Source organism: Pipistrellus kuhlii, unplaced genomic scaffold, assembly GCF_014108245.1.
Source record: "Pipistrellus kuhlii isolate mPipKuh1 unplaced genomic scaffold, mPipKuh1.p scaffold_m20_p_9, whole genome shotgun sequence".
Taxonomy (NCBI): Eukaryota; Metazoa; Chordata; class Mammalia; order Chiroptera; family Vespertilionidae; genus Pipistrellus; species Pipistrellus kuhlii.
In genome coordinates this window covers 30,708,368-30,734,768 of record NW_023425595.1, presented here as the reverse complement: position 1 = coordinate 30,734,768, position 26,401 = coordinate 30,708,368, and the positions used below count along the sequence as shown (strand labels likewise).

The 26,401-nt window shown below is 38.7% G+C and overlaps 1 protein-coding gene across 2 annotated transcripts; it reads right to left on the bottom strand.

Annotated features, from left to right (window-relative positions):
- Positions 1–6,602: 6,602 nt before the first annotated feature.
- Positions 6,603–25,112, bottom strand: LOC118713483 (E3 ubiquitin-protein ligase TRIM22). Of its 2 annotated transcripts, XM_036428108.2 has the most exons (8): positions 24,980–25,112; positions 20,317–20,796; positions 19,657–19,752; positions 18,817–19,047; positions 10,271–10,293; positions 8,317–8,414; positions 8,009–8,035; positions 6,603–7,756 (listed from the first exon to the last, which is right to left on the bottom strand). In XM_036428108.2, exons 2-8 carry the CDS (start codon positions 20,728–20,730, stop codon positions 7,161–7,163), a joined length of 1,485 nt encoding a protein of 494 aa, XP_036284001.1. In that variant the 5' UTR covers positions 20,731–20,796; positions 24,980–25,112; the 3' UTR covers positions 6,603–7,160. The 2 variants fall into 2 exon arrangements, with proteins under 2 accessions (XP_036284001.1, XP_045433649.1); XM_045577693.1 differs by lacking the exon at positions 8,009–8,035.
- Between the last annotated feature and the right edge of the window lie 1,289 nt (positions 25,113–26,401).

Here is a 26,401-nt window from a genome sequence, read left to right as displayed (position 1 = left end):
GGCTCAGTGGTAGAGCGTTGGTCTGCGGACTGAAAGGTCCCAGGTTTGATTGCGGTCAGGGGCATGTATGTTGGTTGCGGGCATATCCCCAGTGGGGGGGGTGCAGGAGGCAGCTGGTCGATGTTTCTCTCTCATCGACACTTCTAGCTCTCTAACTCTCTCCCTTCCTCTCTGTAAAAAAATCAATAAAATACATTTTTTTAAATTAAAAATTGTTTTCCAGAACCCTATATGCTATACAGCTGTATAACAATCTAATCTTTTGGACTTACTGGCACTATTAGTCAAGATTGCTGTCGAAAAGAAAATTTTTTCCTTGTCAACACGTATTCTTGAAATAGACAATAGACTCCCAGTACACATACTTTCTCAGATACAGGCACACACTTAATACTTACAAGCTCAAATATACTCTGAACTATATTTACATTCTTTCATTCATCTTACCATCATATATTTACCTTACATTATCTTACACAAACATAACCCTCCCTCTCTCCCTCTCTTCCTCCCTCCCTCTCTCTCTCACACTGAACTTATACATTCATGCACACATACACACACATATGCACACACCAGACACCTATGCACTACACATATGCACACCAATGAAATCACACGAGACATATATGCACTGCACACACACAACAATTAAATCATAAACAAAATATTCTATGATTGGATTGATTTTGGCACTTCCATTATTATATAACTGCCCAAAACCTTTACTTGAAAAATTTCTTTTTTAAAGACTAGGCTCCAATACCTGCTTCCTTCTCCAGTAATGTGTAATCTACAGATAACAAACTACACCAAGGCCAGGGATTCCCAAGGTCACAACTAAGAGGAAGTATATGATGGCCATATGCCTCAGGTTCCAAACCTGACAAGGACATAACTCACCTTCAATCTTATCTTTACCCCTACTTTAAATCTCATTCTTAGGTCCAGCTCACCAAACCTTCCATCTCCCAGACCAATACTTAATTTATCCAGTCTTCTGCTTTTGCCAAATGAGGAACAGAATGCTCTCTTCTTTTTTTTATGACCATCCCTTATCTATAAATAAAAACACTTTCTTACAGCAACTCAAAACCTTCCTCCACTGTGTCTTCATAATCCAGAGCCTGTAGGTTCTGAGAACACAGCTCAGAGTTCAGGCTGTGGGCCAGGCAGTCCAGCCCCATCTGCTGAGTATCTGTGTTCTCCAATTTAGCTTCATGTTGGCTCTTTTGTCCATTTGGGTTCCCAGGCTCATCTATTGTCAACAGCAAAGATCTGATTGGGACATTGAAACCTCTCTTCTGTGCTCCTTATGTATTCCAACAACATATGGCATCAGCCCCTAAAATTATATACTTTGAATCATAGCTCTTCCAGCTTGACTGAGGTCATCCTTCCTTTATACAAATGTGAACAAAAGTTTTTTCTAGCTTTTATATTTTTATGCACTCAGACACAACAGATGTTTATACAGTCATTCAAAAGTGCTTACAAATATACATGGGCACACATTAAGAAAGTTCATCTAGCCAAAACTGGTTTGGTTCAGTGGATAGAGCATCGGTCTGTGGACTGAAAGGTCCCGGGTTTGATTCCGGTCAAGGGCATATACGTTGGTTGTGGGCACATCCCCAGTAGGGAGTGTGCAAGAGGCAGCTGATCAATGATTCTCTCTCATCGATGTTTCTAACTCTCTATACCTCTCTCTTCCTCTCTATATAAAAAAACCACAATAAAATATATTTTAAAAAAAGAAAGTTCATCTAAAGCTTATCATTCTACAATAAATTCACAATGTGCAGCAATCTACATGACAGGCTGCTTTTTGCAATAAGTCGATGACATTAAAAAGAGTTGGGGCTTAAATGAGGAAAATGCAATTCCTGACTGGATTCTGATTAAATAAGCCAGGTATAAATGAAAAATAGTGTATAATTGGGTAAATTTTAATATGAAGTAGGTATTACATGATATGAAGTAATTAGTATTACTTTTATTAAATGTGATTATAATATTATGATATAGACACACATACACAAGTGCCCACAGTATCTTAACAAAATGTTGGCAAAGAGTATATGCTCTGGAGCCAGAAAAGTAGGCACTTCAATACCACTTCTATAATTAACTAGCTGTGTGAACTTGGAACTTGGGCAAGCTTACTTAACTATACGATTCTAGACTTCATCATTTTCAAAATGGGCCCAATAGCTCTAATTTTTACTGTTATTATTAAGATAAAATAAGACAATCTCAAAAGCCACATTTTAGTGTAGTGTCTGGCACATAATAAGCATATAATTGTTTACATACTTATTTTTATTAAATTATATTTTATATCTTCAACATTATTACTAGAAGTCAAACCACGGAGTGAAAAAGAGAATCAAAAAAGGCAGATGCATAAAAACTAAGGGCACCCCTGGGCATACACAAACACACAGACTTCATTCCACTCTTAAATTAGGGCTACAGGTCCTTGTCAGATATTTGATTTTTTTAAAATATATATCACTTACAATGGCCATTCTTAACTCAACTATATAATTGTCCACTTATTCTAATCTTTTGAGTCCCATTGATGGAGCAAATACAAGTCCCATTGGAGAGCATGACCTGGGCTTATAGTTGGGAGTTTCTCAAGAAAGAAAAGTCTAGTACTTAGTTCCTGGCTTCTGGAAAATGAAACACAGAGTTTTTCATTCCCTCCGCATTTCTCTCCAAATCTGAGTCCAAACCACATCCCTTGGAACAGCCAGGACTCACCTAATCTTCAGTAGAGCCAAATAGAGAGAAGAAAGATTGTTCTGACCAGCACACAGAGGATCTACAAGAGGGGCAGAGCCACAAACAAAGAAATAACTGAACGGGAGAGGAAGGGACTAATCGGTAGGTGATTCCATGCTCATTTATTTTTTCTGGTAACTGCTCAATGTGGGGAAGAGGTAGATAGTAAGGGCTTGAGGGACCCTGACTCTCAAGGGAAGAGTATAAAGAAGCTTATTTTAACCCTGCCCATGATTGAGCATTAACATTGCCTCAGGGTACATTTTTTGTTTTGTATTTGTATGTGAGGTGATGTGCCAGTGGGTGTGTAGTTGTGTATTTATGTGTGCCTATCACATCACTAGGTTTTGAGCCCATGCTCTGATTTACTAGTTAAAAGATTTTGGACAAGTTTTCTATAAAAACTAGAGGCCCAGTGCATGAAAATTCATGGACTGGAGTGGGGAGGGGTCCCTCAGCCCAGCCTGCCCCCTCTCACAGCTTGGGAGCCCTCAGGGGTGGGAGGTGACCTGGAAATCAGGGGAAAGCAACACACTATCACACCTCTGCTGCTTCCACTGCCTGCAATGCAAGCCTTGGTCGGCCCTGGTTACCTCAGGTGGCCCTGGAGCAGCTGGGCCTGTCTGGGAGCAGACTCAGCCTTGCCACACACCTGCCACTCTGGTGGGGCTGATGGGGTTGGGTGCCACCATCTTGTGGCTGTGAGTGATGTAATATTTGAGGGTGGGCAGTCAATTAGCATATTCCCTCATTATTGACTGTGGCTGCAGCCATCTTTGTGATAGCATGAGGGTCAATTAGCATATTCCCTCTTTTTTAAATAGGATGTGAACATCTAATTCTTGCCCATCAAGGTTATATAAGGATTGACAGATTAAATAGGACAGAACATGTGAAAATCGTTAAAATTATTAAATGTCCCATTTCAAGATAATCTATAGATGGGATATAAAACAAACCCATATTAGTCTAATACTGTTTTTCAGAGTGAGGTCCCAGGTTTCACACTAATAAGCTCTACAGTGGAGTTTTGCACTGTTTATGTTTCCCTAGAAAACCAGTGTATATGTGTATGTAAGCATAAAGCATATGCAGCTCAGCCTCCAGCCCACACTTAGGGTTTAATGAGGAAAGTGGTTCAAATGTGTTTTTGATCAATACTCAGGTGACCCCTAGTGGAAAAATATAAAATTTGTGCATATTCTAAATTTCAGGTCAAGATAAAAGCAAATAAGCAACCTTCATAGCAAGAGTTCATTGTTTCTGAGAACATTTAATATAGTACACAAATATAAAGCTCTACATGAAATCACTTCTATAATTCTCTTAACAACCCTATGAAATAGGTAAAACATTTATATAATTTTAAAGATGTAGAAACTTGGGCAGAGAGATATTAAGTAGCTTACCAAGGATCACACAATAAGAAAATAGTAGAGCTGAGGATCAAATGCAAGGAGTCCTAGACTCCTGTGCACATAACGAAAATTCTCTATACAGTATGTGGCACATGGCATGTACATGATATCTTATAGCAAGTGATATGAAGGAAACATAGAAAATTGACTACATGAAACAAATGAGCATCATAAAATCAAGCACCTCACTTAGGATACAACTATATATTGTTTGAACTTCCTAGCACTGAAGTCTTATAAAATAAAATCTGATTATATGTTGCTCACATGGGAAAGATCTAAAACAGACAGACAAGTGTATTTCAGACAATTTTAAATATAAAGGTGGGATGTAAAACCAACTCATAGACACAGACAACAGTACAATGGTTACCAGAAGGAAAGGGATGGGGAATATTAAAGGGTAAAGCATCATATATGATGACAGAAGATGACTTGACTTTGGGTGGTGGGTACATAGTACAATATACAGATCATGTATCATAAAAAAATACACTTCAAAAGTATATCATCTGATTAATATTATCCCAATTAGTTTAATAAAAATAAATAAATATAAAGGAAGAAACCTAGCAAAGTAAAAATCAGAAAAGGGAAAATTAAAAATATTAAATCAAGCAAAAGATACTTTGTATTATTAAAAGAAACACACCTAATGAACATGTTGTCATATTCAGATGTCTCTTCTTGGCACTCTGATTTTAAATAAATAAGTTCATAAATAAATAAATTTTCCTCTTTTTAAAAAATATTTTTCCACAGGCCTCCTTCTAATTCTCTTGATTCTTTGAAAACATATATCTAGCTATAACAAGATTGACAAACTGTCACCCACCTATTCAAAACTTTTTCCTCAAGGAGCACAAAATCCTGAGTGATGTCATTTTGTTACTGAAAGTCAGCCATCTAATTCCAGGGCCATATCTTGAAGGCACTGTAACCCAAAATTGGCTAACCTCATAACTCACACAGTTAGACATTTTACTTTGGATTTATCCAATTGTATGGTTCAACTATTTCTAATTTATTCTTCAACAACCTCGAGCTCCCTAGGGAAGTGAATTTTCCATTATTCATTCCGTGCTCAGGTGTCTTTGCATTCCTCTTTATCTAAGTTAAAGATAATTCATCTTTTCCACTCTTCCTTAATATATACTTGTTTTACCAACTTCCTACCCTATATGTGAGATAAAACTCAGTTCCTAGATTAATCAACCTAATGTCCCACAGCTAATGAGTGGAAGAGCACCCTGGTCATGAACTATTCAACTTAGTTTTAAACATTTCCGTGAGCAACTCCCACTTCATTAATATCTACATGGATTGAGCACATCAATCACTATCTCCTGGCACTAATATTATCCCATGATGTTCCAGGTTCCTCAGCATCTCATGGGTTTTCTCTCCTACCCAACATCCTAGGGAATTTGGCTCCAATCTTTTCTTGGGGAGTGAAGTGCAGAAAGGACATGTGAGCTGCAGTATCACATATCCCATTCTAATCTGGTCTCTTCCACTAATTAGCTGTGAGACTTTGGGACACACCTCACAAGTTTACAAATTTCTTTAACTCCCTGGAGGAATTCTTTCTTCTATGATATTTTTGAAAATTAATTTGTATAGATATACTCTCTATGTATCTATACATATATATATATATATATATATATATATATATTTACATGTGTGTATATATATATATATTGTGTGTTTGTTTGTATAAATATAAGTGTGCATGTACATACCTTTCGCAGGATGAGTACTTTTCTTTTAATTCTACTGAAACAAGTTATTACCCCTCTATATCTTGACTTGGGTTCCGTGTAGTAGCTGCCTTAATTTATGTGTGCTTCTCCCAGAAAAGTTCCTTTACTATCCTGGGTGAGTCTATTCCTCATCAAAATTTCAAACAAATTTTAAAAGTAAAGAAAATAAAAGGGCGTTGTACAGTATATAGAATGTAATACTCATATCTATCTTTTCAGCACAAGGACAAACTCTGAACACCAAAAGACTGTCCCTAATAGGAATGGCTGTCCCTATACATGGCTCCCTCTGTTGGACAGATCTTGGGAACTCATATATTTGCTTTTTTTTCTGACTTATTTCCAGTAAAGGGCCTTAAAACAGTCCCAGCCTCGATGTAAAAAGATCTGTGACACAAGCCTGGGACTGGAGTAATCTTGACATCAGAGTCTGGGAACTTGACAAATTAGCTTCAGTAGAATCATTTTCTCTTCCTCTGAAGGGCACACATCCATTATACAGGACACTGACACCGCTCATACTTTTTTGAGATCATGAGAGCACACATTTATTACATTGTTGCAGAACCCTTAAGTAGGTGCTTTACATTGAGTGACAGTTTCACAAAAAATATCTTTAAGAGTTAGATGCAATTTATAAACCAATTTTTATTTTATAAGAAGAAACAAAAATATAATCCATCGTTACACACCTTGTAAGAGAAGAGACAGGATTTAAACTCAAACACCTGAACATAAAATGTTTACTCTGGGTACATATATTACATTTGCCCCCCCACCTCCCCCCCCCCACACACACATACACACAACCTCTCTGGACAACCTGCTGTATGTTGGGCAACAAATAGATGTACACTCAAATACCACTTAGTTGTGGGATGATTATGGATTGTCCTAAGGTCATGGTTATTATCTCTTCAAGTTAGGGTTAAAGGAAAATGTGGAAAAATAGGAGGGTAGAGAAATTATACTTTTCTGTTGATAGGAGGATTTACATACCTTTTGCTAATAATATAGAAAAGGGTGAGTAAATAAGCTTCTCTTCTAACCTCAGAATTAATAAATGTTCTACAGAAGGAAAACAGCAAGGAAGAGAAGTTCTGAATGGAGCAGTGAGCTCAGATGCAGGAGATGAGCCCAAGACAAGGGTCACTACACAGAATTGGGTGAGGGAAGGAGAGTATGTTCAGGAGCTCGGTGGGCACAGAGTAATGGGAACTGGGCAATTCCAAGGATTGAAATAGGGATAAACAGTCTGAGAAAAGTGACATTTAGAGAATTTGTAGATAAGTGACCCATGATTTGTGACATTAAAAAACGTGACAGTGCTTGCTTCCTGGTCTAGGAAAATGCCAACTCGATGAGGAGGAACAGCGATGAAAAGAGTCAAGATATTGGGATCAGTGGTGGAAGAGTCCTCAAAGGCATTGTACTCAGATTGATTCTGTAACCCTACAACCCAGTAGCCATTTTCAGGTCTGAATCTGGAGTAAGCATTTGAATAATTTGGTTTTGGGGTAAAAACAAACCCAGAGCTTTTATTTCTATTGAGATTGCTTGTTTTACTGTATACCCCCAGAATCCAGGCAACTTTCCCAGACACATCAACTTCCCAGTAATATTTCCCTGAAGAGAAATTTTGACTGCTCTGTACATCAAAAGCAAAAAAGTTACGTGGGTATACATTCCGAAACATAAAATCACTCCCAATAGTCACTTGTCTGTGATCCTCAGAAACGACAACATTCGATAGATCATTGAATGGATTCAGCGTCAAGTCCACTGTAGAAAAAAATTACATAGTCAGGTGAATTAAATATGGCATGTATCTTGTGACATTTTGAGAAGGAATTTGGGAATTGACTGCGAAGAACATGAGTTAATGGGTCAGGAAGGAGTAGATCAGTTAAGAACTGCTGTATGTCTATCTGTTTGGGTAGAACACAAGTAACTGAGACCATGGGACCTAAGATTAAGCACAACTTCTGAAAAGGGATCAGAACATGAAGATTTGAAGAACCTGTAATTTCTTACCCCAGTGGCTTTGGGCTTCCGCCAGCTCTGAAATGACAAAAGTATCAATGTTGTTGTTAGAAGCAAAGGAGGAACCTCTGACACCTATCCTCGCTCTTGAGTGGGAGGGAAAGCCTCTTGAGGTTGTCAACTGGTGAAGGAGGACACCTGGCCATTCCCACTTGGATGTGTTCACAACTTCAGCACAGGGTATCTATGTCTTCTTGTGAGGCCTACCTCCTCCCTTTTGTCCTCATATAGAAATAGCATCCATTTCTCCATGTGCTCTGGTACTTTAAGAATCTCATACACCCTTTGGCTTTCCTCACCTTTAAACGCTTTCAGCATCCCATTCAGATCTGGAAATCGGAATGTACTCAGTTTCTTGGAAACAATTTTTGGCTTCTTCAAGGTCCAGACCTCGCTCCTAAATAAGACAAAATTGATCCCTCACACTTCTTACCTTTTGTCTCCCAAAACCATTGTCTCTCTTATCTTTCATTCTATAATATTGATGCCTTATCACTTGAGTCATCTTCCATGAAGAGCCTGAGGGGGGCACGGGTGAGAGCCCTGACACTGCAACCAGAAGGAATGTCTTCATGTCTAACTTTCTATCTTCCCTCTGTGTGACCTTGGAAAGAACTTCTCATGAAGCTCATGTTCGTCCTTCCAAAATGAAAAAGAAAAAAAATTAACTCCATACTTTCTACCTCTTAAAATAATACACTATTAGATGTAATGGAGGTACCTTTAAAAGTTGTCTGGTGTCTCTAATAAAAAGCATTTCACATATGAAAGAGTTACTGCCATCTCAGTGGTTCCTCCAGGAAGAGGAAGGTCCCTATGCAGATGCTTAGTGGAGAGGCTCTAGAACTTGGCTAATGAGAGCTTTATTAGCAAGTGTGGAGCTTCTGTATTGAAAGTCTGACGTGTTTTCTAAGTCTATTAACCCAATACAGATGCTGAGCATAAAATAGAATGTCACTTTCTCTGGGGAGTCATTACAAATATTTGAAATAGGAGAACTTCATATATTAAAATTAATAGTGGTCTGAATTTCACGTGCTTGATGCTGCCAAGTATGTGTTCAACTTTAGACAAGTAAAGCCACTTCCCTACAAGTTGCTAATATGTGTAAACAAAAAGAGATTTATTATTGACAACAGGACTAAAAGCCATTATTCCCCGAGACTTGAATCTTCCTCTTCCTTCCTTCCTTCCTTCCTCTCTTTCTTTTTTTCTTTCTTTCTTTCTCTCTCTCTCTCTCTTTCTTTCTTTTTTCTTTCTTTCTTCCTTTCTTTCTTTCTTTCATCTTCCTTTATTTCACCTATTTTTTTTTAATCTTTCTTTTTATTTATTCTTCCTAAACAAGACTCTTTAATATTTCAAGTAGTACTACAATAGTTTGGTGATGATGAATGCATTTAGCTTTTTCTTATTTGGGAAGCACTTTACCTGACCTTTAACTCTAAATAATAACCTTGCTAGGTAGACTAATCTTGTCTGTAGGTCCTCAGTTTCCATCACTTTGAATATTTCATGGCACTTCCTTCTGGTTGGCAAAGTTTCTATTGAGAAATCAGCTGAAAGACTTAATGGGAATCCTCTTGTAGGTAAGTAACTACTTTTCTCTTGTTGCTTTTTAGATTCTTGTTTTGTCTTTAATCTATAACATTTTTAGAAATGTAATATACAATATTTTTTATTATTGACAGTATTACAGATGTCCCCCATTTTATACACTTTACCCCCGCTCTATCCATTGCAGGCCTCCCCCACACTATTGTATGTGTCCATGGGCTATGCATATAAGTATGTAAGTTATTTGGTTTATCTCTTCTTCTCATCCCCCACCTTCCAAGAGATGTCAATGTGGTCCAAGTCTCCATGCCTTGGTTCTTATTTTGATGGTCAATTCATTTTGTTCCTTAGCACTCACAAATAAGTGAAATCATGTGATATCTGTTTTGCTCTTATTAGCTTATTTCACTTAGCGTAATAGTTTCCAGGTAGCATTTTAATTAAGATGTGTGTTTGTGTAGGCCTCTTATTTGGGACTCTTATTTCTAATGCTTCTATTATCCCTAACTCTGTGACTTCCCACCACCCAAATTCCATACCATTACACAGTGTCACCGGTCATCAGCAGGTGAAATAATGTAATAACCAAGTTTTCCATATCTATGATTGTTTAAAATTATGATTTATTCAAGATTACTCATAGTTATAATTCTGTCATCACACAAAAAGGACCATGCCTGGTCTCACACACACACATACCTTCTTATGACGTTAATTATGTCCTGGGGAGAAGAAAAAAAACACACATATAAATCAAGAGTAAAGTTGACAGATTTAGAAAATTAAAATGGCTAGTTAAAATTTAATTTTGAAAATATCACAAATATGTTTTAGTATAAACATGGGCTCTATAATATTTAAGATACTCTTCTGCTAAAAAATAATGTGTTATCTGCAATTCAAATTTAACTATGCATCCCTTATTTTGTCTGGGAACCCTTAAAGGAGTGATAAGCCCTCCTACCTATAAAGTTTTACTCACTTTCTTCCTCATACTCCTAGTACCTTTAATATAGCTTGAATAAATAGATAGTCAGAATAAATAGGGGGGGGGGGGATGGGGGGACTTATAGAGATAAGACCCAAATCAACCATCCTCGAGGACTCGTGAGGATGTTAGAAAGGTGTTTCTAAGATCTGGAGATGGAATATATTTAAAAGGCAGAGAGGGGAGCAGAGGAAGCCAGGAGTGCAGGCACACAAACACCAAGACTGACCTAGACACCATTCCAGACGTGTGCAGGGGGCCACTTGCCAGCTGTAATCCATGTGGGACCACCACTGAGCCCTGGAAATGAGTGGTGCAGTACCATCATGCGGACTTCCAGATGTCTGCAGTGAATGCTCACCACAGAGACCTCCTACACTGTGAGGCAAGCAGGGGAACTCTGTGCCCCAGCCCCATTCAGGCCTCAGGTCTTCACTGTTTTAACCCAGAGCCACCAGCTGTGTGTCCCTCCTGGGCCCCCAGGACCATGCTGCTGGTGTGACATGGAGACACCTGGCATGCTCAGCCTCGAGTCACAGGACCACCTTGCCAGAGTGAGCTGAAGCAACCTGGCACTCAGACCAGGCCTTAGGACAACACTGCAAGTGAGCTGCTGCAGAGAGACTAGGGCACCATGCTGCCACTGTTGCTAGGTCTGTACATGTCAGAGGGATCTGGGTCCTCACAGGGAGTCGCACACAAGAGGAACTGTGCACACACCCCTGCCCACCCTGAGCACCTGCAGCAGACATCAGAGGGTCCACATCCATGAGAGAATGGAGTACAACTCAGAGCAAAGACAATAAAGATGTAAGACTCATGGCAAGTCCGGCCTCTGAGCTAAGAAATCCACGACCATCGGACCACTAGGGGCTTCAACCTCTCAGACCCAAGCAGGGTGCTCAGGGGCAGAAAGAGTAAGAAAAAATGGGGAAGCAAAGAAACAATCCACCAAAGGAAAGAAAAAGAGGAATCAACGGAAAAAGAAATAAATACAATGGAGGCCAATAATATGTCATGGAAAGAATTCAGGTTAATGATTATAAGGATATTCAATTGTCTACATGAAAAATTCATCAACATTTGTAAGAATCAAGAAGAAATGAAGAATGACATATCTGCAATAAAGAACACCATGAAAAGCTTCAACAGTAGACTTGCAGAAGTAGAGGACTGAAACAGAGAGTTAGATGACAAGATTAATAAAAACACCCAATCTGAACAGCAATTGGGGAAAAAATTAAAAAGTGGGAGAGATAAAGGGAGCTTTGGGGCAGCATGAAACAAAAAAACAAACAAACAAATCTGCATAATAAGGGTGTCAGAAGGATAAGAATCAGAACAAACCTATTGGAAGGAACAATGACAGAAAATTTCCTTGACTTGTGGAAGAAAAAAGTCACATAAGCACAGAGTTCCAAACAAGATGAACCCCAAAAGACCCACACCAAGACACATTGTAATTATAATGGCAAATGTTAACAATAAAGAAACATCGTAAGGGCTGCAAGAGAAAGTTACCTACAAGGAATCTCCCACTAGACTATCAAATGATTTCTCAACAGAAACACACCATGCCAGAAGGGAATGGAATGAAATATACAAAATGATGCAAAACAAGGGACTGAATCCAAGAATACTCTATCCAGCAAGGCTATTAGTCAAAATTGAAGGTGAAATCAGGACCTTCACAGGCAAGAAAAGGCTAAGGGAGTTTATTACCACCAAGCCAGCAATGCAAGAAATGTTAAAGAGATGGTCGTAAAAATATGAAATATAAAGGGAATAAGAAACACAGGCATAAAGAATTTTTAAAAAGGCAACAAACCAATAGCTATCAATAATAACCTTAAAAGTAAATATATGAAATGCCCCAATTAAAAGACATGGGGTAACTTAATGTATAAGAAAATATGACCCATATTTATGCTATCTACAAGAGACCCACCACAGAATAAAGGACTCACACAGACAGAAAGTGAAGTGATGGGAAAAATATTTCAGGCAAATGGAAAAGAAAAGAAAAAAATCTGGGGTAGCAATTCTTATATCTGACAAAATAAATCTCAAAGTGGAAACCATAATAACAAATAAGGAAGGCCATTTTATAATACTAAAGAGATCAATTCAACAAGATGATATAATTCTGTTAAATATATATGTACCTAATACAGGAGCACCCAAATACATAAAAATATTTCTAGAAGATATCAAGAAGGAGAATGATAGCAATACAAAATAGTAGGGGATTTGAATACCACATTTACATCACTGGATAAATCTTCTAGACAAAAATCAATAAAGAAACAGCAATCCTAAACAACTCACTAGAGCAGATGGAACTAATTGACATCTTCAAAACATTTCACCACAAAGCCATGTAATATATATTCTTCTCAAGTGCACGTGGGTGATTTTCAAAGATAAATCACATATTAAGACAGTCTCTAAAAATTCAAGGAGACTGAAATCATATCAATCATCTTCTTAGATCACAATGTCATAAAATTAAAAATAGACTACAGTAAAAATAATAAAAAACAATCAAACTCTTGGAACCTAAATAGCATTCTATTAAACAATGGTTGGTTACCAAAGAGATCAAAGAATAAATAAAAAACATTTTGAAAAATAAATGATAATGAAAACACAACAGTCCAAAATCTATCAGACACAGTGAAAACAATCTTGAAAGGGAATTTCATAGCACTACAGGTTTACCTCTAAAAATAAGAAAAGCGGGTGACAAATTATCTAACCCTACAACTTAATGAATTACAAAGAGAGCAACAAGAAAATCCCAGAATAAGTAGAAGAAAGGAAATAATAAAGATTAGAGCAGAAATAAATTATGAAGAGACAAAAAAAAAAAAAAAAAAAACGATGAATAGAACCAAGAGCTGGTTCTTTGAAAGGATAAACAGGATTGATGTACCTTTAGCCAGGCTCATCAAGAAGCAAAGAGAGAGGACCCACATAAACAAAATAAGAAATGAAAGAGGTGATGTAACAATTGACTTCACAGAAATACAAAGGATTGTAAAAAAAATAATAAATAAATAAATACTCTGAACAACTCTATTCCAACAATTGGGCAACCTAAGTGAAATGGATGTATTCCTAGAAAAACAAAATCTTCCCAAATGCTATCAGGAAGAATAAGAAAAACCTGAATAGACCAATAACTACTGATCAAATTGAAGCAGTAATCAACAAATTTCCAGCAACAAAAGCCCTGATCTGGATGGCTTTACAGGGGTGTTTTACCAAACATTCAAACAAGAGCTAGCACCTACAGACTATTATAAAAAATTGAAGAGGAAGGAATACTTCCAAGTTCTTTCTCTAAAGGCAGGAATTACCCTAATTCCAAAACCAGAAAAGTACACTACAAAAAAAGAGAATTACTGGCCAATATCTGTGATGAGCATAGATGATAAAATCTTCAACAAATATTAGAAAATTACAGCCAGCAATACATTAAAAAGATCATATCCCATGACCAATTGGGATTTATCCCAGTGATGCAAGGCTGGAACAATAATTGCAAATCAATAAACATGATACATCACATAAACAAATTGAAAGACAAAAACCACATGATTATTACCAACTGATACATAAAAAGCATTTGACAAAATCCAAAACCTTTTCTTGATACAAAAAACCCTCATCAAAATGGGAATAGAAGGATCATACCTCAACATAATAAAAGCCGTATATGATGCAACATACTCAATGGACATAAACTAAAACCATTTCCCCTAAGAAGAGGAGCAAGACAGGGATGCCCACTCTCACCACTCCTGTTTGATATAGTACTGGAAGTGCTAGCTATAGTGATCAGGCAAGAAGAAGACATAAAAGGCATCTGAATTAGAAAAGAACTGAAATTGTCATTATTTGCTAATGACATGATATTGTACATAGAAAACCCTAAAGATTCCATAAAAAAAAAACTACTAAATTTAATAAATGAATTTGGCAGTGTAGCAGGATACAAAATTAACACCCAGAAATCTATGGCATTTTTATATACCAATAATGAACTCACAGAAAAAAAAACTAAAAAACAATCCAATTTACCATTGGGGAAAAAAATAAGATGCCTAGGAATAAACATAATTAAGGAGGTAAAGACCTGTACTCAGAATACAGGATGTTGAAAAAAGAGATAGAGGAAGACATAAAAAAGTGGAAGAATTCACTGTGTTCAGCATCATTGAAATGTCCATACCACCCAAAGCAATCTTATTGTAAATTCAATGCAATCCCCATTAAAATACCAACAGCATAGAACAAACTCTCCAGAAATTTATATAGAATTAAAAACAAAACAAAACAAATAGCTACAGTGATCCTGAGAAAAAAAGAACAAAGTTGGAAGGATCACAATACCAGACATCAAGTTATATTACAAAGCCATTGTTTTCAAAACAGCCTGGTCCAGGAGCAAGAGCAGACATATAGACCAATGGAATAGAATGGAGAACCGAGAAATTGGCCCAAACCAATATGCTCAATTAATATTTGAGAAAGGAGGCAAAAGCATACAATGGAGTCAAGGCAGTCTCTTCAATAAATGGTGTTGGGAAAATTGGACAGACAAATGCAAAAAAACAAAAATGGAACTTGACCACCAATTTACACCATATATAAAACAAAACAAACAAACAAACAAAAAAACTCAAAGTGGATAAATGACTTAAATGTAAGATGGGAAACCATAAAAATCTTAGAAGAATCCAGAGACGGCAAAATATCAGACATATCTCATAGAAATTTGTTTACTACTACATCTCCTAAGACAATGAAAACTAAGAAGAAAATACATTGGATTACCTCAAAATAAAATGCTTCTGCACAGCAAAAGAAACTATCAACAAAATAACAAGAGAGTCCATTGCATGGGAGAACATTTTTGCTAATGTTTGGGTTAAGTTGGGGGGGGGGGGGGCGGGGGCGGGGAGATTAACTAAGGAACTTGTGATAAGGGTTTAAGGGTTTAATCCCTAAAATTTATAGGGAAGTCATACAATTTAACAAAAGAAAGATAAACAATACAATTTTTAAAAATAGGCAAAGGACCTAAATTGATACTTCTTGAAAGTCAATATACAGAAGGTCAAAGACATGAAAAAAAAATCACTAATCAAAACAACAATGAAATATCACCTCACACCAGTCAGAATGACTATCAACAAATCAACAAATCAACAAATGACAAGTGCTGGGGAGGATGAGGAGAATAGGGAACCAACCCTCCGGCACTGCTGGTGGGAAAGCAGACTGGTCCAGCCTTTGCTGAAAACAGTATGGAGTTTTCTCAAAAAATTGAAAATGGAACTCTCATTTGACCCAGTGCTAGGAACATATCCCAAGAAATCAGAAACACCAGTCAGAAAGAATATATGCACCCCGATGTTCATAGTTGTGTAATTTACAAAAGCTAAGATTTGGAAACAGCCTAAGTGCCTATCAGCAGATGAGTAGATTAAAAAGCTGTGGTACTTTTACACAATGAAATACTACACTGCTATAAAAAAGAAAGAACTCTTACTACTTGCAACAGCATGGATGGACCTGGAGAGCATTATGCTAAGTGAAATAAGCCAGTCAGAGAAAAATAAGTATCACACGATTTCACTCATTTGTGGAATATAATGTACAACCTAAACTGATGAATAAAAATAGATCCAGAGACATAGAATCATTGAACAGGCTGTCGTGCCTCAGAGAGAAGGTAGGGGAGAGTGGGCGGGAATTGCGGGGGGAGGGGAGAGAGGAAGGGAAGAAGGAGGGCGGGGGGAGATTAACTAAAGAACTTGTTTGCATATAATCATAACCAATAATCAATAGACATAGACAGTGGGGTGTGAAGGCATGGACTGGCAGGGTCAGGGAAGGCTGGGAGAGACAATGGGGAAAAGGGGGACATATGTAATAATTTCAACAATAAAGAATTAAATTAAGAAATAAAAATAAAAATCATAAAGGAGGCCTACTATTTCTTTTAAAATATTCATGAGAGCACCTCTTAATTCATTATGATTTCATGTAGTTGAGTGACAAAAGGGAAATCTATTTTGTAGACATAATTCCACGCTCTACAGAATAAAATATGAATACTTAATAATTACATTTTTTAGAATGGATATTTTATTTTGCTTTAGGGGCAAGCAAACTAGCACATCAAGAAAATGTTTTTCTCCAGCCTTCCTCTACTCACTCTATGTACATTCATCAATGTATAAGTGTGAAATAAGCCACAGAAACCAGCAGCAGAGAAAGTCTAAAATGTAATTGACTGTTTCCCAGATATTTACATTCCATTTTCCAGAATGGTATTAATATCCACTTCATCACTGTCTTAAAAAGTATACCTTACCCTGAATTCCAATATTGTATTAAGCCAACCCAGTCCATATGCTAAGCTTCTTTTAGCCATCTTCTCTTCCCTGTCATAATATTATTTGCCTTATTTCTTTAAACATGAATTCACCAACAATTTGGTTTCCCGCTTTAGTCTAAACTCTTTCATATAAGCAAATCCCTGGCCTCTAGTTGGCTATACTCCCTCAAAAATTTTTTTTACTCTCTATATTATGTTTTTTATTGTTATTGTATATAACAAAAGCCTAGCTAAAACTAGCTTAAATTTAAAAGGAAAAAAGAGAAACTCAGGGGGGCAAGCAGAACTTTTGCATTAGCTAGATTTCTAAGAAAAATCTTCTCAGGACCAGTTCTTTCTTCTCAAAATTCTATTTTCTACTTGCTTATATGAACTTTCTTTTCATTCTCTATATGGTATCAAGTTCAGCATCCTGGTTTAAATAATAATCTTTAATATATCACATAGTGGAAAAGAGAATTTTTCTTTCTAGTCATAACAATAACCTTCTAAGACATACAAATCATTGCCCTGAATAGGTCAGGTGCATATCTTAAAATAATCACTGCATCTTTGGTAAACCTATAGAAATTAAATATGCTGATGTACCTAGAACTGAGAAACATATACATCCCTGATGCTATTAATAGTGGTTTTATCAATTCTAACCAATTACATGAACTGAAATTACTCAATAAGTAATTCAAAAGGTGGTTATACCCCCCCCCCAAAAAAAAACAAAACAAAAAACTGTCCAATGGGGTCTGCCCTGTGGTTTGTTGTGGATGAGTAGCATCTTTGGCCTCTATCCACTAGATGGCAGTAGAATTTTCATGATCCCTGGGGCAGAGGTGCTTCAATCTTAAGAGATATTCCGACTTAAAATAGAATTGTTTTTGAAATAGAATTGAATTGCTTTTATGGGGGGGGGGGGTTGTTTTGAAATTAAATTTAATAGAATTGTTTCACTAATCCAAAAATATAATAGAGCAAAATTATTTTTGACAAAGATGCCACAATAATTCCGTGGAAGAAGGGAAAGATTTTTTTCAAAAGTGTTGAACTTGTTTGGACACAGTTTAACAATTCAATATATTTACTAAAAATATTTGAGTTGTATATTTACAAAGGGTATATTTTTAATGCAATTTGTACTTCAAAAATGTTTTTTTGAGGAATAAGTAAAGACCCAGCAGATGGAAATTGGTTACTTCGCTATTGAAACCAAAGTTAAGAAATTCCTGTTCAACTAGCAAAAAAGAATGGCAAGAAGTCAAGCAGAGAAAATTTGAAATTTCCTCAGCTTCCCAATATGTTTCCTAGCTTAAGATTAGGCATGCAGCTAATTCCATGGAAAAGAATAACTTAGGTACAATTTCTTTATCAAAATGCTATATTTATCCCATCTTTCTCTAGCCAACACACACACACACACACACACACACACACACACACACACAAATGCACATGCACAAGCACATACACATGGTCATATATTCTCATCCCTCACACAGGTATCACATTTGCTACCACTTAACAAAATAACAAAACCTAACATAGAGATATGAGTTGCTTGAGTAAGCTGAGCGAAGAAATGCCTTACAAATGCTAGATGATAATAGAATATAACAAGAAATCCTCTCTCAAATTTTTGCATGGCACTTTATAAAATAATAATGTGTTTCCCTTGTCATTTGTACATTGAATTTTCCTAATGACCCATAAAATGAATGACAGAGAAGGAGCATTTAAGGGTCAAAGGAACTTTTCAATGAGGAAGAAAGTGCAGGGACCCAGAGGGAAAAGAAGCATAATCTCTATGATTCCCCCAAATCTCATATGTAGAATCTCCATCCTAAGTCTTACCTGCAGCGTGTCCACTGATGCTTCACACATATGACGTTGGAGATCTGAGATGAGCTCTCTCATGTACTGGCTCTGCTGAGCCATCTGGTCTTTAGCCACTGCCAAGTTATCCAGCACATGCACTTCGTTGTCATCCAGCTTTTGCAGCTCCCTTTTCTCTTCTCTGTCCAGGATGCCTCTCATTTCTTCGAACCCCTTTAGAATCCTCTCTCTTTCAGTCTGCATACAATTCTTTAAGGATGAGAATAAAAAGAGGCAGTCAGAAAGTCTAGCTGAGGACCTACTTTTTATGCGCCTTGGAAAGCCAATGCAATAATCTCCTCAGGCACTTACAAGGAAAAACGAAGGGAGCCATTTCAGGAAAAGGCATTTTTCCTACTGTTTTCCTTGAGCTGTTCCCAAAGCAATTCATTCAAGTCTACTTTCTCATGGCCCACCAGGAAATACATGTGCTACCTGGATGAGGCTTGGATAATTATGCCACACTTTATATGGAACTCCTCCACCCATATCTCCAAAAATAGGGAATCCTTGGCCTTCCTTAACATTTCTTCTGGCAGTATCAGAACCACAAACTTGATTATAGAAATGGGACATGGATGCGTGAATCACTTTTACATCGGTTCTCTCTTTCTTTGCCTCCAAATAGTCGTTTTCATTTGGGAGTGTCTACTCTGTAATTCCCAACCCTCAATAGGAAAGGAATTGAATGAGGACTAAGCACAAGTCTTCTGGACTCACTAATTCTGAGGTAACAAGGAGGAAAGGGCCCCTTGTGATTGGATAAGGTGCTGCCCATTTTGATGTTTCAGAACTGCCTCAGGAATAATGTGTTTTTACCTTCCAGGTATCTCTCTCTTCATTGATGACACCTTCCAACTTCTCAGCTTCCTGCTGCTCCTGTGTCAGCCTGTACACAGCCACCTGGAATTTCTCCTGTGAAAAAGGAACCACCAAAGTCAAACGATGAGCTTTCTAAGCACCTGGATAGAGGATAAATGGAAAAATCAGGGTCATCTTAGAAGAGACTAGAATTTCAGAACTGAAGCTAGGCAACAGGACTGAGAAGGCAGACAGAAATCTCAGGAAGTATGTGTGTCCTTTATCCCAGGATGATGCAAGTTTCCATCTCTGTATCAAGTAGTTCAGATTTCTCTTTTCCTAGAGAAAGAACTGATCCTGCAGCAAGCAAAGTCCTTTCTCCTCAAGAACACTCTTCCCAGATCTAACCATGTTCCCAAAAATCCCATCTGTTCACGGGGCAACCAGAACTTATCTTGAGAAGTAACTCACTCATAGAACTTCTCTTTGACGTGCATATTATTGAAGAAAATGAATGAATGCACAACCATATCCCTCAGGCCTCAGAAGCTGAACCAAAGATATCAAAGAGAAAGCAGCACTCAGTTCTATGATGACAAGGGAAAGAAATAGGATTAAGCAGTAAAGATTTCACTTCAAGTGATATTCTGCCCAGTGTTTTTACACCCTGGGGCCTACCTGACATTCCTTGACCACCTCCTCCACGCTATATATTTGGTGGCCTTGGTGCTGCTCCTGGACACAAAAGCTGCAAATGGCCTTCCCATCCTCCTTACAGAAGAGATGGCAATTTTCCCCATGGTGCTCACAGAGATCTCTCCTCTGCTGCTGGTGGGATGACATGTTGGCTTCTCTGATTTTCTTCACTCTGTCGGTCAACTGCTGATTAGGCAGGAGGTTCCAAGGGTCATATGGGCTCTGGCACACAGGACAGCGGCATTGCCCTCCAAAGAAGCTCTCTGACTCATTGGCAGAGATGCAGGCTTGGCAGAAGTTGTGGCCACAGTTCAGACTCAGGGGCTCTGTCAGTAGCTGATGGCAGATGCGGCAGATCACCTCCTCGTGTATGCTCCCCTGTGATGAAAAATCCATTGCTGTGCTCCTCTAGCTGCTTCCTGTCCTGACTCCAGAGGCTCTTGCTCACAGACTACTGCAAGGCTGGGAATATTAAAGAGGGCAGGATAAGAAAGACAGGAATAGAAAGGATACTGGTTGGGCAGACATTTAGAGCAGCACAAAACTTTAATATTCAGTAAAAAAAGGAAAAGAGACGAAGAAGAAGAGTAGTCAGTGACAAAATGAAGAAGTCCCTTTGTAATAATTTCAAACACTTTATCTTAGTTTATGTCACATGACAAATTTCACCCTGTCAAGGCAATACTTGGCTGTTTTCTCTTCTTCTACTGGATGGAGGTCAACTTGAGGCCCTTCCTACCAAGAGCTTTATGTTACGCATCCATTAGTCTCGTCTATTATTTCTCACCTGCAAACACATCCAACAGGTTAGATACACTAACCCAGTTGTCAGCAAACTGCGGCTCTCGAGCCACATGTGACTCTTTGGCCCTTTGAGAGTGGCTCTTCCACAAAAATACCATGGCTTGGGTGAGTCTAGTTTGAAGAAGTAGCATTAGAAGTTTAAATTTTAAAAAAATTTGGCTCTCAAAAGAAATTACAATCGTTGTACTATTGATAATTGGCTCTGTTGACTAATGAGTTCGCCAACCACTGCACTAACCCCACTGCAGCCCTCTGGCCTTTTACACTTGCATGACTTACTATATTTGAACAGTTTTATTGAGTTATATTTACATTGATGCATTTATTTTAAGAGTACAAAAGTTTCTAATACATTTATTAAACAGAATAACTATCACCACAATCTAATTTTAGAACATTTCTATTGCTTGGAAACAAGCTTAATGCCATTAGCAGTCACTCCCATTCTGACCCCGAGCCTTAATGTCTTTACAAAATTTCTTTTTCTGATTAATTCTTAACAGCAAAAAATATAATATACTAGAGGCCCAGTGCATGAAATTTGTGCATGTGAGGGGGGTTTTCCTCAGCCCAACCCACGCCCTCTTATAATCCAGGACCCCTGGAGTATGGTCCCTAGGCCTGGCTGGTAATCAGGGCCTATGGGGGCTTTTCCCCCCCTGGTTGCCAGCAGCTGACCCACCCCCCCACCACTGCCACTGCTTGCCACCTGTGTGGCACTGCCCCCTCTCCCCACCACTGGTCGCCTTCCTCTGCAGGTGACAAGTGTGTGATGTGATCTCTTGGCTGGCCTGGGCCTCCTGCTGTGGAGTGATCACTGGCCAGCTCTGCACACCCACCACAGCATTGCTAGCTGGTGGCATGGGCCTTTCCTCTGTGGGCGATTGATCATGGGGCCCCCAGACTGATCACCCCACAGAGGGAGGCCACCCACCACAGTGCTGCCAGCCGGGTGACCTGGGCCCCCCTCTGTGGCCACCAGCCGGGTGGCCTTGGTCACCCTCTTTGGGGAAATCAAACGCTGAACTCCCCCATCAGTCACCCCACAGAGGCTGGCCTGGCCTCCTCCTGCTGTGCGATCCTGGGGCAAGGGCAGGGCCTCCTGACCAATGGCATTGCACCCACCTTAGTTGGCCTGGTGCCCCAGTATGTGTCATAGTGTGGTCATCCAGGAGGTCGTCTGGATGGTCATTCTGCTGTTCAGTCATTCGGTTGATTTGCATATTATGTTTTTATTATTATAGATGATCCTTTTGAGTCTGAACTCCCTCACTTCACAGGCAGTCATTGAGGTTCATCTCTCCTGCCTTTCTTTCTCATAATAAAAACGTGTTTTTGATATTAAAAGTATCAAATCCACTGCTGCCTCTCAGATTTTACACTTGCTTTTAGATCATCTCTAAATGGAATGATCTCCCTGATGTCAGCATGACTCCTTCTTACATTTTATTCTGTCTTCCACCTCACATGTCTCTTATCAGAATGGCATGCTCTAACTTATCTATTATAAACCACCAATACTATTGCTAGCTGTACCCTTGATATGTTTTTCTTGTTTTTATTACCTAACATATAACTTATTTCTTTTGTTCACTGATGTACTCAGTACCTCACACAAGAACACAATGTTTGGTGAATATATAAAACTAGAAGTTCCCCATTCCCCATCTCTCTATAGATAATTAGACATTTTCTTATCAGCTTTCATTTTTATTCCCATTAATTAGCAGTTCTCCAATTCTTGAGAAGTGTTTATCTGCTAACACTCCTGAATTGCACAGAGCCTTCCCATACCGTCAAACTCATTCCCCAAAGACACCTACAGAAACATCAAAGACATAATATTGAGGTCATTTCATCACTAACAATTTTATAACCAGTTATAATTTAGAAATCACATTGAACTATTTATTTCTTATATATGTATTTTTTATACTATTACTCCATTCTTGAATTAAAAAGTACACATTGGTAGTCACAAAATGGTCATGGAAATATAAAAATACAGCATAGAGTATATAGTCAATAATATTTTAATAACTATATATGATACAGAAGGGTATGATTAGGAAGAAAACACTTTTTAGTTTATATGATTGTCTAAACAGGGCTCCACCTCACAGGTTAGATGCTGTATACCAGAAAATAATACAAAATGATATTGAATATTAACTGTAATTGAAAAATAATAAAGAAAGAAGCCGAAATTGGTTTGGCTCAGTGGATAGAGCAACGGTCTGCAGACTGAAAGATCCTGGGTTTGATTCCAGTCAAGGGCATGTACCTTGGTTGTGGGCACATCCCCAGTAGGGGGTGTACAAGAGGCAGCTGGTCGATGATTCTCTCTCATCTATGTTTCTAACTCTCTATCCCTCTCTCTTCCTCTCTGTAAAAAATAAATAAAATATATTTATTTAAATAATAATAATAAAACAAAGAAAGAAAAAGAAATTTAAAAAATAAAAAGTACTTTTTCCTTCAGATGTGTAAATAAAATAAATGACTTACAGAGGTCAATGTCATTTTTAAAATAGGTAGAATTGCTAAGAAACATATTGCCTTCAATATTGCCATTATTGTTCTCTCCACTACTGCACAGATTTATAAAGACAAAAACAAAAATAGGGAGAGGTTGCAAGAAGTAGATTATAACCAATATTATTGGAATGCACTGAGGTAACAGTGAGATGTGGCTCTCAGTGGAGAGAAAATTCTCTGTTCTTGAACTTTCAGAGAGACAAGTGATCACATGGGAGCTACAGAGATGGGCAACAACCTGATCATCCATCCTTGTTCACCAGCCTGCCAAAGGACTGTACAGTTATCAGGAAGATTGTGCACAACTTCCCAAAAGTTACCAAGAGTAAAAGAATCAGATCATGGGAAAGGGCAGCAGATGTCATTTCTAGTCTTAAAGATGGCAAAAACAAAAACAAAACAAAACACACACACAAAAACACAAACAAAAAGTCTCTAAAGCAGCCCAAGAAGCAGGCCAAGGAGATGAAAGAGGAAGCTATGTCATTCAAGCAGAAAGAAAAAAAAGAGAGAGAGAATTAAAAAACCCAAGAAATGAGGAACTGGGAGCAAAGGCCAAGGGGAAAGGCCCCCAGGACACTTGGGTGACTAAGACATCTGGCCAGAAATGAGCTGCTTCTAATGGAATTTAGGATCAACATTGTAACTGGGACAATGTTGATCCTAAATTCCATTCCTGTTTTTACTTCTGAATTCCTTGTCACAATGTCTGTTGCCAACTACAGCTAGATGAAGCTTGTTGTCTGAAAGCTTGTTGTACTTTTAAGAAAAAGTTTTTATTAAAAAATAATAATAATGATAATTTAACAAACAAGTACGAGGACCAGTTTCAAGAGATCCTATCCTTTCCCACACGCATCTGGACAAGGGTTCTCACCCCTGCTGGCCTCACCAGGGCTTTATGAAAAGGAAAAACAAAACAAAACAAAACAAAACAAACAAACAAACAAAAAAAAAACAGAGCTCCATCTCACAGGTTTCACTGGAGAATGGGAGGAAGAGATTTTCTCTCTGGGGAGAAAAAATATTCTGGATCAATTTGGCAAGGTAGAGAGTCAAAAAATCAGAATAGGAAGAAAATGAGGGTAACTCAGCCTGGAGAAATAACAGTCCCTCCGAGAAATAAACAAGACTCTGCTCTTTTAAACCTCCCTTCTTTAAAAGTCACTCTTCCCCCAGACACAGTGTTCATTTTTTTTCTGCCAGCTCAAGCAGAGACACCCACTAGCAGAGCAGCCTCAGAACCACAATTTAAGACACCAAACACATTCAGTCTGCTCCCCCAGGAAACTGCCCCACTTACTTTCAGGAGTGGAGAAGATATAGTGTACGTCTGGTCAAGATCCACTCATCAATCCAGAAATGAGTTCTCCACCGAGGAGTGTCTCCACACAGCAGAGTGAGAAATGGAAGTTAAATTCATCGGAGTGGAAACGAAACTAAGCAGAACAAAAACTTAACAATAACAATGGGGCGCCACCCTGTGGAACTCTTGGGAAAGTTAATGCTTCAGTATGTTCTAGGACCTATTCCAGCGTGGCACTCAATCACCGTGTTTTTATCCCTTTCTCAGATTGTTCTAGCAAGAATATTTGAATAAGAAGAATGTGAAATCCAATTATACATTCCTCAGCTTGCCTGAATACTCAGAATTTCAATTCATTTCTACACCTACTAGTTAAATGTATCCTATAGTCATGTACTAAACTACTTACTATGGATAAAATCATCATCCACAAAGTCTGGGTACCTGCACTTTGTAATGCAGAGTATGATGGGGAAAATTATCAGTGTTAGAACTCAGTTCATTTGAGCTGAGAGATAGTAGCTATTATCCATATACTAGGGGCCCTGTGCATGAATTCATGCACCTTGAAAGGAACTGTGGGCCGAGAGGCAGGGGTGGACATAAGGACAAGTCTCGGCCCATCCTTGTGCCCCCCGCCCAGCCCCTCCCACTGCGGCCCCTGGTCCCCTGTCTGCCAGGAGCCCCACTCCCACCACTGCCACTTCCATGCACTGACAATACCTACCCTGCTCACACCCACTGATGGTATGAAGTGATTGGGGCCAGCCCTAGCAGTGGGTACAAACAAGATCAGTGCTATTAGCAGGTGCGAGTGGTGGCTGCTGCCCCAATCACCCTTCGGTTGTTCAGTTTTAAAACCCTAATATGCAAATAGACTGAATAGCAGAAACACCAATTTAACAACTGGTCGCTATGACGTGCGCTGACCACCAGGGGGTGCACGTGGAACATGGCAGGCATTGGCAGCAAGTGGCAGAGTGCAGAACATGGCAGGTGTCAGCTGGAGCAGGATGGTGAAGCAGCTGAGTGGGGTCACTAAACCAAGGTGAGGTGCCGGTCGAGGTCATCGAGACAAGCCTCTGGTGGTTACAGAAAATTCTTTGCCCCCATGCACCGTGGTCCTGCCCAGTGCTCTCACCCACTACTGGCACCAGAGCTGCTGCTCTCACCTGCTGCTGGCATCTGGCTCTGACCCCAATCACTTGGCACTGTCAGTCAGTACAAACAGTGGCTATTGGCCCTGATAGCCCCTCAGGGCTTCCCCACCTCCCCTTGCTCCTGAGGAGTGATCAGGGCAGCAGCTGCAGCTCATACCCACTGTACTCTACACCATCAGCAGATACAAAGGGGGCCAGCACCATCAGTGCATGGAAATGGTGGCAGCAAGAGTGGGGCTGCCAGCAGACAGGGAACTGG

Bases quoted from the DNA above. Each gene is read 5' to 3' on its own strand.
- LOC118713483 (XM_036428108.2), bottom strand. From the start codon at position 20,730: ATGGATTTTTCATCACAGGGGAGCATACACGAGGAGGTGATCTGCCGC. The intron at 19,048-19,656 runs GTAAAAACACAT...TCATCCTTAAAG, and splicing joins AAGAGAGAGATACCTGGAAG to AATTGTATGCAGACTGAAAG. The intron at 8,415-10,270 runs GTATGTGTGTGT...TGTCTTATTTAG, and splicing joins ATAATTAACGTCATAAGAAG to GAGCGAGGTCTGGACCTTGA.